The 11,692-nt window shown below is 44.2% G+C and overlaps 2 protein-coding genes across 6 annotated transcripts in view; both read right to left on the bottom strand.

Moving 5' to 3' along the window:
* Nucleotides 1-2,254, bottom strand: part of LOC123147925 (putative E3 ubiquitin-protein ligase UBR7) — a 5,298-nt gene extending 3,044 nt beyond the window's left edge. For both annotated transcript variants that reach the window (XM_044567251.1, XM_044567249.1), the window contains exons 1-3: nucleotides 2,004-2,254; nucleotides 1,755-1,913; nucleotides 486-746 (exon numbers count right to left, since the gene is read on the bottom strand). In XM_044567251.1, the coding sequence (XP_044423186.1) occupies nucleotides 486-746; nucleotides 1,755-1,913; nucleotides 2,004-2,099 (516 nt within the window). In that variant the 5' untranslated portion in view covers nucleotides 2,100-2,254. The remainder of the gene's footprint in view (nucleotides 1-485; nucleotides 747-1,754; nucleotides 1,914-2,003) is intronic.
* A 2,627-nt stretch (nucleotides 2,255-4,881) lies between these two features.
* On the bottom strand, nucleotides 4,882-10,573 carry LOC123147926 (spermine synthase). 4 transcript variants are annotated; one of them, XM_044567252.1, is made up of 12 exons: nucleotides 10,437-10,573; nucleotides 8,703-8,920; nucleotides 8,546-8,590; nucleotides 7,735-7,811; nucleotides 7,523-7,645; nucleotides 7,205-7,309; nucleotides 7,050-7,122; nucleotides 6,830-6,901; nucleotides 6,495-6,690; nucleotides 5,625-5,754; nucleotides 5,456-5,530; nucleotides 4,882-5,205 (listed from the first exon to the last, which is right to left on the bottom strand). In XM_044567252.1, the coding sequence occupies exons 2-12, from the start codon at nucleotides 8,887-8,889 to the stop codon at nucleotides 5,131-5,133; spliced, it is 1,158 nt and encodes a 385-aa protein (XP_044423187.1). In that variant the 5' UTR covers nucleotides 8,890-8,920; nucleotides 10,437-10,573; the 3' UTR covers nucleotides 4,882-5,130. The 4 variants fall into 4 exon arrangements, with proteins under 4 accessions (XP_044423187.1, XP_044423190.1, XP_044423189.1 ...); XM_044567255.1 differs by lacking the exon at nucleotides 10,437-10,573 and adding an exon at nucleotides 10,056-10,337; XM_044567254.1 differs by lacking the exon at nucleotides 10,437-10,573 and adding an exon at nucleotides 10,093-10,283.
* Nucleotides 10,574-11,692: the final 1,119 nt, after the last annotated feature.

Consider the following 11,692-nt stretch of genomic DNA (forward strand, 5'->3'; position numbering starts at 1 on the left):
AAGTCAAGAAGCAAGACAACACTGAACACACAAATTCATTTGTTTTCTACTTTGCCTATAAATAAGCATTTTATGGGCTATATCAATATGTAGGCTTAGTTACGGGACTGATCAAGAAGAGATGCTCAGTTGCAAGTAACATAAGCATTTTATGGGCAATCATACTTCTAGGGGCGGAAAGGCAAGTGGAGAGGCAAGACAACACTGAAGATGCGAATTCATTTGTTTACTATTTTTACCCAGTAAGGAAGGTAATGAGTAATGACAGACCAAGAAAATAGCACATTGGTAAGGAAGGTAATGAGTAATGACAGACCAAGAAAATAGCACATTGGATGCTTGGTTTCTGAAAATCAAAACCTAGCAGCAGCACTCGAAAATAGTTCAAGGTATATGTGATACAAAATCATGCAAACTTTCATAAGAATCAACACCGGAAGCAGTTAGCACATATGATCCCCTTAAAAAAGTGTGGAAAGTAGAACCTTCTCCATAGAGTCAAGCCCAATATGATCCTCATGAAACCAGTCCTCACAAATACAGCACTGTATCATTTCAACTTGCTCCTTGGCTTCTGGATCAGGATAGGGCCTACTGCATGTGCAGTAGGAACCCTTGAAGTTCTGATTATAAGAATTTGCTGGATTTTCAGGATCTTTCTCAGGACTAAGTTTGCAGAGGTGACCTCCAAACTTTGAGTTGCCACAGTCACAACGAAAATTTCGCTTCGTCCAAAGTTCAACAACCTATAGAAAAAAAACAGGACAAACTTTCCAGGCATTAGTTGTATGCACAATTACAGATGAGGTTGCAGAAGATAGTAACTGGGAAGTCATCATGCTACATTTCCTAACTTCTATGTATGCAAATGAGAAACACACTGATTGGGAGAAAAAATCAAAACAAAATTATTACAGGTGATCTCATGAACCAATAACACAACACCATATTTTCTGCTAAAAAATATCAGCGTACTGAAAAGCATGGCATTGCCTGGTCCGATCTAACAGATATTACCAAAAACAAGATTCACCCCTAATTTTATATGTATCAACCTCCTGAATAAATTATCTACACCAGCAATAAATATGTGCACAATTTCAGCCTGGAGATGTATTTTAAAATTGTGTCATTCAAAGCTGAGAAGTGGATAAACCCATACAAGTCACTATCTAAGCACCATGGCAATTTTTGCAATGGTCATTGTAAAATACCAGGAAGGTGCTTAGTAAACTGGGATCGTAGGTTGACTGACTAGGATACTTTAATGCTAACTATTGTATGCTCCGTCAGTCGAACTAAACAAAATAAATCTCAAATGCACTGGCAGCCTTGCATGCACTTCATACGCAGCATAAACACTTCGGTTCTGGCAAAAACTTCACTGCTAGGAGCCTAGGACACATGACTGCTAGTAAAGCACCGAAAACCATGAACAATCTAGAGAACAGCATGTCTCAGCTCAGTACACTACTTAAAAACGTCTATGTATTAATGCCGATTCAGGTTCACCATAAAAAAATTTGCCCCTCATACACAACACATCATCAATCGGGAACAACAACACAAAGTTACTCGCAGGAAATCCAGATCCGCATTTCCCCCAATATTAATCCTCCCCATTTCGTCAGCTGCTCACTTCTCAGGCCCCCTGTGAACGCTGATCCGGCTTTGTACTAGTAGAACTAAAGTTCAAGCGAACAGGAAATCTCCATTTAAAGCAAATGGCGTTCGAGAAGACAGGAGGGGATCACCTCGTGGCCGTCGTGGCAGGCGAGGCAGCAGGCGGTGCAGACCCCGGCGACGCCGTCGGGCACGCAGGTGAGGCAGGAGAAGACGGCCTGGCGCTTGAGGTAGCCAGCGTCGTAGGTGCACTCGTTGCCGTCGTCCCCGCCCAGCACCAAATCCGCCTCCTAGGGTTTGGCAGAGAAAAAGGTGAGCACCGCCAGATCGAGCTAAAAAAACGGCGGCGAAGGGCGGGAGCGCGTGGGGTGTTGGGTTACCAGCTCCTCGGCCTCGATGCCTTCCATGTACTCGCTGATGGTGACCGTCGGCTCCACCTCGTCCTCGAAGGCGGCGTCGGTCCCGTCGCCGGCCATGGCGGGCCTAGGGTTAGGGTTTGGTGCGGGGGATTGCGGAGCGGAGGCGCTGGGCTGGCGTGCGTGCGTGCGGGCGGGCTCGCGCGATTGGGGTTTGGGGGAGAGTTTCGGGGAGAGCAGATATGGGAGGGAGGAATAATGGCGGAGGCGAGATTTTAATGCGTTTTTTCGCCTCCGCGAATCTCCGTGAGCGAGGTGAGACCGTGACGCGGATGGGGAGTGAGGACAGCGGGCGCGGCTGGTTTAGGCTAGAGGGTGGCTGAGATGTGGGGCCGGGCCACGCGTCCGGTGGGTGGGTGCGGCATGTCAGTGGGGAGATTGCACTCGCTGGATGTTTTTTTATTATTTTTATGGAATATTTCTGTTTTGTTTTTAGAGGGCGGGAGGTGCGGCTTTTGGTTTCCCGCCACATCGGCTGGGCGGCCGCGGAGCTGGCCGTCGCAGGAAGCAACGCGAACAGAGTATGTTCTCCTCCCGAAGAGAAACCATGCACGCTGCTACACGGACCTGCCTCCGTCTTTCATCACGAGACAAGACAATAATAACCAAGATCATGGTAAATCTACAAATCCCACCGGCATAATTGTACCTCTTACCAAATTATACAGTGCAGATATTTTCTAGATTTATTTCAGGTTTTTCAACACTTTTTTTTTAGAAGTCTTGGAATTACAAACACATCATTACAAAAGAAAAATACATCGAGATCCTTGGGGATACTGCAAAGACCCCCTTTTCCGGTCGGCCGCATCGATACGGTGTGTCCATGGATGAGGGTTGGGCTCGGATGCTGGGGCAGCAGCCCATTTGGTGGAAGCCGAGGTGCTCGTGGGCGGAGCACGCGGCTCGGGCGTTATCCGGTCAACATAGGCGTGTGGGCGGCATGATGGCCGGGGTGTGTCGTTCAATGGCGGTGTTGCGGTTGTCCGTAACCCATTTTGGTGATGGTGAGTGTTGGCCAGGGTGAAAACCCGCTCTGACTTGTTAGGCCGGCGGCGGCGTTTTGGCATCGTCACCTTCTTGAAGGCGTCTTTGCGGTATCTCATTTGTCGTCGTGCTGCTCCGAGGGAAACTCTAATCCTTGGATTGGGCGGTGGCGACGCTACGGTGTTGTTCCCTTCCTGAAGGTGCCGTCTTAGAGCCTATTGTTCGTCATGCACGACTTCTCATCACGATGGCTCATGGCAGGACCCGACGACTTCATAGTAGCACTTAGTGTTTCACCTGATGTTTGCTTGGAGTTTGTTGGGGTGGTGTTGCTGTTTTCAGCGTCCTTGTATCCAGTCTTGGGCGTGTTGGTGTGCTGTGTGTGTTTGTATCGACTTGTTCGGTGATGGTTGCTTTATATATAAAGCGGGAGGGGGGGGGAGGGGGAACTTTTTTCGTCAATCCGACTGGGCCCAGGAAGATCTATCGGAGACATGCCTCCACACACCCTTCATCGGCATGGTGGGACGGGGATAACACAAGGAGGACATTATTCCAAACTGGCAAACGTCACTGCCACATCGCCCTGACCAAAGACGCCCACACCGTTGTACACCAAAAACGGGCTAGAGGTTGAGCCTGTCCTCTTGCCGGCCCAACCAAGACACATAGACTAACTAAATCGACCTAAAAGAAAACGCCCACACTGTACAACGCCAAAAGTCCAAAACCAGGCTAGAGGTCGAGCCCACTGCCATCTAATACCCCATCTATAGGGACCTTCGAATGTCGTAGACACATGCAACATTGCTGGCGAGCGACATCTATCCAAAATTGTCGCCGCCACCTGCCCCGATCCTCCACAACCGTCCAACCCTGCCGCATCAAACTCCGTTGTGGACAGATCCTCCGATCTCCCCACCGTCGTCGCCGTTTCGCGGGCTTTTCCCTTTGGTGGCGGTGAGAGGGGTTGGAGAAGCCGGAGGCGGCTAGGTCTTATGTGTTCGCGAGTCATGAGAGATTGCCTCGTACGCCTCAACGCTATTATTTTAGTGGTATGGCATGTCCATCGAATACGACATGCCTAAGGCAACTCTGTCAATCTTAAGATCTTTTTCAATGTCAAACTGTGACAGAGTTTACAAAAACGTGAATATTTACAATATGAAATGTATAACGTATGAAAATATCTCACAATGATTCTAATGATGTTGATTTGTAATGTAACATTGATAAATTTTATATAAATTTGATCAAAGTTCAATAAATTTGATTTTGAAGAAATTTTAAATGCACTATAATTTGACAAAGGAGTACTTACTACAACGAGTATTTCACAACCTAAAACAAGAACCACTATTCTGATGCAAGGGAGCATGTGGCCATAGGTACTTTTTAATGGCGATGTATTCTGATGAGGCAATTCAATGGTTGAAAATGGAGCGATGTAGCCGTTTCTTATTGGTGCAATAACACAAGTAAGGGCATGTTTGGTTTGTGGACTAAGTACCACATCATCAAACTTTAGGCAATGTCAATCAGCATGTGTCCAGTTCATTGCCACAATATGGCTTGTCACACTTTTTTAGTTGTTTAAGTTTATTCCATGGGCTCAGTTTTCGCATGTATAGTTCAAAACTAGCTCCGTTCACTATTATAAGATGTTTTGGATATTTTCATATGGACATCATACAAACTGGAATGACACATTACAATGTGTCTATATACATTTGATTCAGACAAAAGAAGTCAGAACATCTTATAATAGTGAACGGGGGAGCACGTTAGAAGCTCATAACATAGCAGGTCCTGGTACTTGCACCACGAGAACTCGCGCAACAATGAAACATCATACATGTTACAGATAAGGGAAACACATCACACATCCCCTTCTGCTTGCTCCTTTATTCATCAACTGCAACACACCATACACATTTAGTGATATTACACCCTCAGTTGTGTCACGCAACTATGCTAGAGCACCACACAATCATGTAACTATTGAATAAAATTTGGTAGCAAAGGACAGGCGTGGAACGTGGATATACAGGTGCGGCGGGTCTCATCGGGGAAGATGGATAGCACACAGGTGTCCGCCCGCGGTCTAGGAAGCGGTAATAGCGCTGTCCCGCATTACCTTCATCTTCACTGGTTTTGCGGTTGGCTTCTCCGGTCTCTCCTGTCATGGGTTGAAATAGCAAGAGGACCAATGAGTATTCCATTGCAACAATCTGAATTTACTAGTCTGCAGGGTTTTTTCCCCCTGTGAATCACTAGTCTGTAGATCGACAAGAACTCATTTGCATGTCAAGTCTACTTGTTAGACATCAATGCTGTTTGCGAGGGATGAAAAATACAAAACACTGTAAGGTCTCAAAAGTCTATCAAAAATCAAAATGCACAAGGGAAGAGATAACTATATAACTTACCTTTTCAGTGGAAGAGTTATATGCCTCCAGCTCCCTCTTTACAAACGTTGGCAGAATAAAAGCAGCCTTATGAATCTGTTAAACAAGTAAAAAAACGAGTTGATGTCTAACAAGTAAAATTATTAAGCAAAAGAACAACCGAGGGGCTGTCAAAGGCAGAGGGCGAAACCTCTGAATTGTAAAATCTCATCTCTCGTCCATCTTTAGTAGCTCCTTCAATTTTCTCGATTGGATTCACAGGAGTTAAGAAGTCCACCGGTGGACCTTCCTTCGCACATAGCAAAAATCCAATGACACCACTACAAAATTAAGTATTTCGATGGTTAGCTTATATATATATATATATACATGAAATGGGTACGCATATAAACAATGAGTAGCTACAGCTAACTGATAAATTACTTATACTCTGGACCACCAAATGTTAGGAAAAGGAAAAAACATATGCATCTCCGACATCGGAGTGCCACAACATGAAGTGAGCAGAGTCCACCTGCTAAAATGGAGATAGTGGTAAGGACTAAGGAGTATCCTAGAACTAGAAGGGTCAGTATGCTAATTGACTAACCGACAACCTATTTCTCCATTCAGTTCGCACAAGAACACTAGTAACTTATAATAAGTATTTCAAACGATCAATCTTTTTCCAGCTCCTGCTCAACCTCAAGAAAATTAGCTCAAAGTTTAGGACGTTTTGCCTACACTACTTTCAGTGCCAACAGCAGCAACATTAACTTGGTTGCAACAGATATATAGACGAAAAAACCTTCCATTCTGTAATTGACGAAAATATGAGCATGATATCATCTCAACTGTGGACTGTGTTTTTCATATTATTTTTCTTTCAGGATGCTTCACAGGTAGTGCTACGATATAATTGGGTGTGACTTTGTATTCCCAAATACGCTAGTTTCTAAGTATTCAAGATTTCAGCAGAAACTGAACAATAAAATAAGCATGCATAAAATATAACAACAAATGGATACATCGAAGATAAAGGAGAAAAGGCTAGAACAGATGATGCAAAGAAGTAGAGCACCTAGGATATGTTGGAACACTTGCCCAGGCATAGTGCACGCCACCCTTGAATACCTCTCGACAGATAGAAAGCATATCCTGGATTAGATGTGTGTGCAGCCACATACTTTCAGCTAGATTAGAAAGAACACCGCCAGGCTTTAAAGCCCTAGCAATTGTCTGAAAAAAGGGCTTCTCCACAAGTTCCTGAGCTGGCCCTGTAAATGTGACGTGAAAGAAAATTTCAAGTATCTAAACAAAAGAATCATGTAAGTCAACCCTACAGGAATGAAATTTTGATCTCCTTAATAAAATTAAAAGGGCTGCAGGTATGGTGTAGTAATAGCAAGAACTCACCAATTGGATCTGATGAATCAACAATAATGGCATCATATTTTCCTTCTGGAGAGTTTCTCAAGAACTCCACAGCTGCAAAACAAATGCAAGTTTGCTGTGAAATTTACAAAAGTCAAGACCAGCAGTCATCAGACGTGATGCCAAGTTTGAGATGCTATATAAAAAAGGGATTATGCCCTATGATCTGTTGAACATTATATAGAATAACTCTTTAACATACCATCACCAACATGAAGTTTGACACGAGGGTCTTTATATCCAACATATAGACGTGGGAAAAAATCTTTACAAACCTGCATCGATTTGAAGGCATACATCAGAATATGATTATTTAGATGATTACACTTCAAAGCAAAATCAAGAGATGGTTCTTACATTAATAACTAGCTGATCAATCTCACATATGTCTATACTCTCCACTGAATCATGCTTGGCTATTTCTCGTAGTACACCACCATCACCACCTCCGACAACCAAAACCTGCATGAGAGTAAAGTGAATCTTTTTTAGTATGAAGACTAATTCAGCGACTTTTAGAAGAATCTATGTGACCACTCCAAATAATTCAGTAACTGCACATAAAAAGAAGAATCTGTCTGCTGTAGTACTTGAGGAGTGCATGCTCCAGTTCAACTTAAATGGTAAATCCAATAAGTTGACTGCATATTTTATGGCTGAAAATAGAATACATACATTTTTAGGAGATGGAATTGAGCACAGTGCAAGGTGAGTAACCATTTCCTGGTATGCACATTCATCCTTGTCAGTGAGCTGAACAATTCCATCAAGCACAAGGACATTCCCATAGGTTGAAGACTGCATACACAATGTAACACGTTATACATTACTATGTCCAGCAGACTCAGACCAACATACATGCACACAATTAGAAGATCAAGAATAACCTCAAATACTAAAACTTCTTGGTATGGCGATTTCCCCTGGTACAAAATCTTCTCTACTTTCAACGAATGAGCCTCCCCTGTATAGAAGAAGCAACTCTGGTTACAACCCTGACCAGCTCAAGCAAGTAAGTTACTTCAGTATTATGCCGGGTAGAGATCAAGGAATTTTCGTAGACAATGCGCGCACTAGAAACAGAAGTTACCTGGCATAACCAGAGAAGTAAGATGGTGCAAAGAACTTCAAGCAGTAAAATCTATAATGCCGTTTCATAACTTCAGATATGTTATCTACTTTTTTTGCCTGAACGGGATGGAGTGTACTAAAATCTTCCAGGGACACAAATGTTGATCTTTCACGCTCGAAATCTACTTGGATAATGTGACCCGAAGTACAAACAGAAATTGCGAAGAAAAGTGAAACGAATATGGGGCGTTCAGTTACCATATCAACCTAGGATGCATTAGTGATTAGTCCATTCATGGAATCATTGCATTATTTTGTTGGGAAGCGATTGTTATTTTCTACCAGTGAGGCGATGCTGTACCAACAGATTCCATTCCGTAAACCAAACAAGTATTAAAAGCTAGGATCGATGGTATATTTACCATCCAGTTCCTTGAAGCAAACACTCTTACAGTTTCTGCTGGGAAAAATGTTAGAACAGATCTGAATGTTTACGAGCATTTTAGAGAAACTTACATCTGTGAAATAATTGTGACTTTCATAGTAAAAGGGACAGCATTTGCAAAAGGAATATTTGAGAAAAAACATGGTGAAATAACATGGATGGAACATGAATCAGGGAAATACCAGGCCACATTGGATTGTTGAAGTACTGCACTTTGCTTGGTTTGCCTGAACATACAACAAATTTGTTTTCGAAATCAGAACAGCAGAGAACTTGCATGCCTCTGCATTTATAGTTCCTAGGAATGCAATAACACAGTACCAATCTGAACATACATACCAGAGCGTGACCGGGTTCCTGTGAACCACCCAGACACCACGGTAGCGTGGCACTTGGCCTCAGATTCCGCCACAGCAGCCTGCGCCTTGACACAGCAAGGAGGCAGTGGCTTGCAGGAGCCATCATCCGCACTTTCCTTTGTCTGTGCTGCCGCTGCAGAAACATTTCTTGCGCCTCCACCCTCCATGAACCCTGTTCCGCTTTAAGGTTCCCAGCCTCTGGATCAACAGATCAATATTTTTTTATGTTCTTCTTATAAAAAAAAGAGACCCCCCCCCCCCCTCGCATTTCAGTTCTCAGCTGTCTTCCACTCCTCTACTACTTAATTAAACTGAAGTCAACAAGTTAGCATGACAATAGGGCATATGGATATGGTGAAACCAGCTCTGCAACTAGTGCAGGACAATGTCAGAGCACTAAATGCGATCTGGATTAGGTGCAAGGCTTGTTTTGCGGTTGTGTTGTGGTTGGTTTACTAATGTTATGATTGTCCCCTAACATATAAAGTATTCTGGAACAGGAAGTCTATGTGGAGCAGTTTGCATCCAATGGTGCTAAAGGATGGAATCAAAGAAATCCAGATTCACATTTACAGAAGGATTCAGGGCCTCTTTGATTCGTAGGATCCTAAAATCACGGGAATAGGAAAAACATAGGATTGGAATGTCATCGTCCTCTCAATCCTACAGGATTGTGTGTTATTTGATTGCATCATAGGAAAAAGATAAAACAAAGGATTCCTTCAAATAGGTTTAAGTTGAATCCTGTCGGAAGTAGTACAAAGAAATCCTTTGAAAAAATTCCTGTAGGATTCAATCCTATGAATCAAACAACCTAGGGAAAAAATCCTAAGGATTAATTCTCTCAAATTGAAAGTCCTTTGAATCAAAGGATCCCTCAGAATCTTTGAATGTAATCGTGTATTGCTAAAGTGAGGGATTTTCTTTTCTTTTTCTTTTTCTTTTTGAAATGAAGGGAAATTACCCCCTCAAAATCAGCAGCTGCTAAGAAAACAATTCGATTATCTTAAACCTCCGCAGAGCTTTAGCACGGACGCCTGTAGCCAACTACTAATAAAACCGGAAAATGCCGGAGACGTTTCAAACACAAAATCGAAGAAACTATATAGAGCTACAGATAAAATCGAAGGGGAACAACAAGTTTGAACACAGAGAAATGCAGCGCTGCAGGCGGATCGAACCACCGCTGACACAAAGGAACAAGCACCTGGTGTGCGCCCAGAAGAAGACGACGGGGTGGCGGTGGCGGCTGTTAAATAAGCAAACAAGCGGCGTCTTTTCGGGCAGAGAAAAGAAAGAGATCTCCCGAGGAGCAGAGCAGGCAGGCTACAACCTCGGACGGCACAGGCAAACGAGGCGGCAACACGTACGCGAGCTCGCCGAAGCCGAGGTTTTTTCCGCTCCTTCCCCGCTCGGTCGCACGGCGTGGAAGACGACGAAGAGGAGGCGACAAGAAACATCTGCCCGTGTCCCAGGGCTAAATAGCCGCTTGACGGACGAGGAGTTGCCGGATTTAACAGCACCGACAACGGCGGAGCAATTTCGCGGAATCTGCAGGGCTAAATCGAAAAGGCTTTGCACAACCTCTAGCCCCCCGGAAAAGAGAACTTGGGCGCGACGGAGCACCACCGTGGTCCGGAAGTGAACCTGGACAGGCGCCAGAAGAAGAAACGAGTGCGCACCTAGCTAGGCTGGAAGCTTATGTGGCTCTCACCTGTTGGACGGACGCGCGGACGGCGAGGGGGAGGAGGACGACGACGTGCCGCTGCCGCCGCTGCCGGGAGAGAGTGGGAATGGGATGGGGCGGGGTGGGCGAGAACAGGAGAAGCTTAAATAGGCGATCATGCGCAGGCTGTGACTGGTCCTCTTCTTTAAAACACAGCGTAAATGTAGACGTTTGCACACATGTACATACTATAATATTTGGTCAGAATCAAACTTTATAAATTTGATCAACTTTGTAAAAAATATATCAACATCTACAATACTAAAGCTACATAGTATGAAAAATAATTTCATGATGCACCTAACAATATTGATTTCATATTGTGAGTCTTGATATTTTTTCTAGTATAAACTTAATCAAAGTTAATAAAGTTTGATTTTGATCAAATCTTATATGCTGACTAAAAAAATAGAGAGAGTACATACACTCATCTTTATGAATGTAAGTATGCATACACTAATCATACAAGCACTCTAGAGTGACCGAAGCGATTAATTTTAAGATTGACAAAATCATCACATGCCTCGCAAATTCGCAATCCTTGCCTTCCGTGGAACAAAACATTGCCGCAAAGCCCGAAACAAGTTTAGCAAAGTAGGAACATCCATGTCAAATTTAGGACATGAATCCAAATGAACTGGTTCTATCACAAGGAATCTGATCGGTCGAGCTCCACGCACGCGTTACTGGTCCTCTTCTGGTACCGTCCACGATAGGTAGATGCAGACGGGACGGGACGGGAGCACCAAAGAAACGAAGGGCTCGTGCTTGATTTTGACGGCATTGAAAGGACGGAATGCGATGCTCTTCTTCAGATAACCCAGGGGAAGCGACCCCAAACCAAGGAACGGGCTCGTCTACCGTGCTGAAGGCACGGCAGGGAGCTACAGTAGCCACGCAGTGAGAATCGCAGAAGGCACTGCAGGGCCCTATAGCACTTTGTACTGTAGCGAATCTGCTGTAGTAAATCTGTACTGTAGCGGGCACCCTGTAGCACCACACTGTTCATGAGTTCCTGTAGCGCGCAGTGAAAAATCACAGAGGCACTGCAGGCTACTGTAGCTCCCCTACCGTGCCTTCAGCACGGGAGACGAGCCGGTTCCCCAAACCAAACGTTTGCCATCCGCTCCAACGGATTAGATGTACCTTTCATGTGAGGTGTCCCCGCATCCGCATCCGATTCTTAGAGAAAAGGGACGATGGTAATTGTCCTTGGGCACGGAAAGATGCCTGCTTTTTTTCTC

Source organism: Triticum aestivum, chromosome 7A (assembly GCF_018294505.1).
Source record: "Triticum aestivum cultivar Chinese Spring chromosome 7A, IWGSC CS RefSeq v2.1, whole genome shotgun sequence".
NCBI classification, from domain to species: domain Eukaryota; kingdom Viridiplantae; phylum Streptophyta; class Magnoliopsida; order Poales; family Poaceae; genus Triticum; species Triticum aestivum.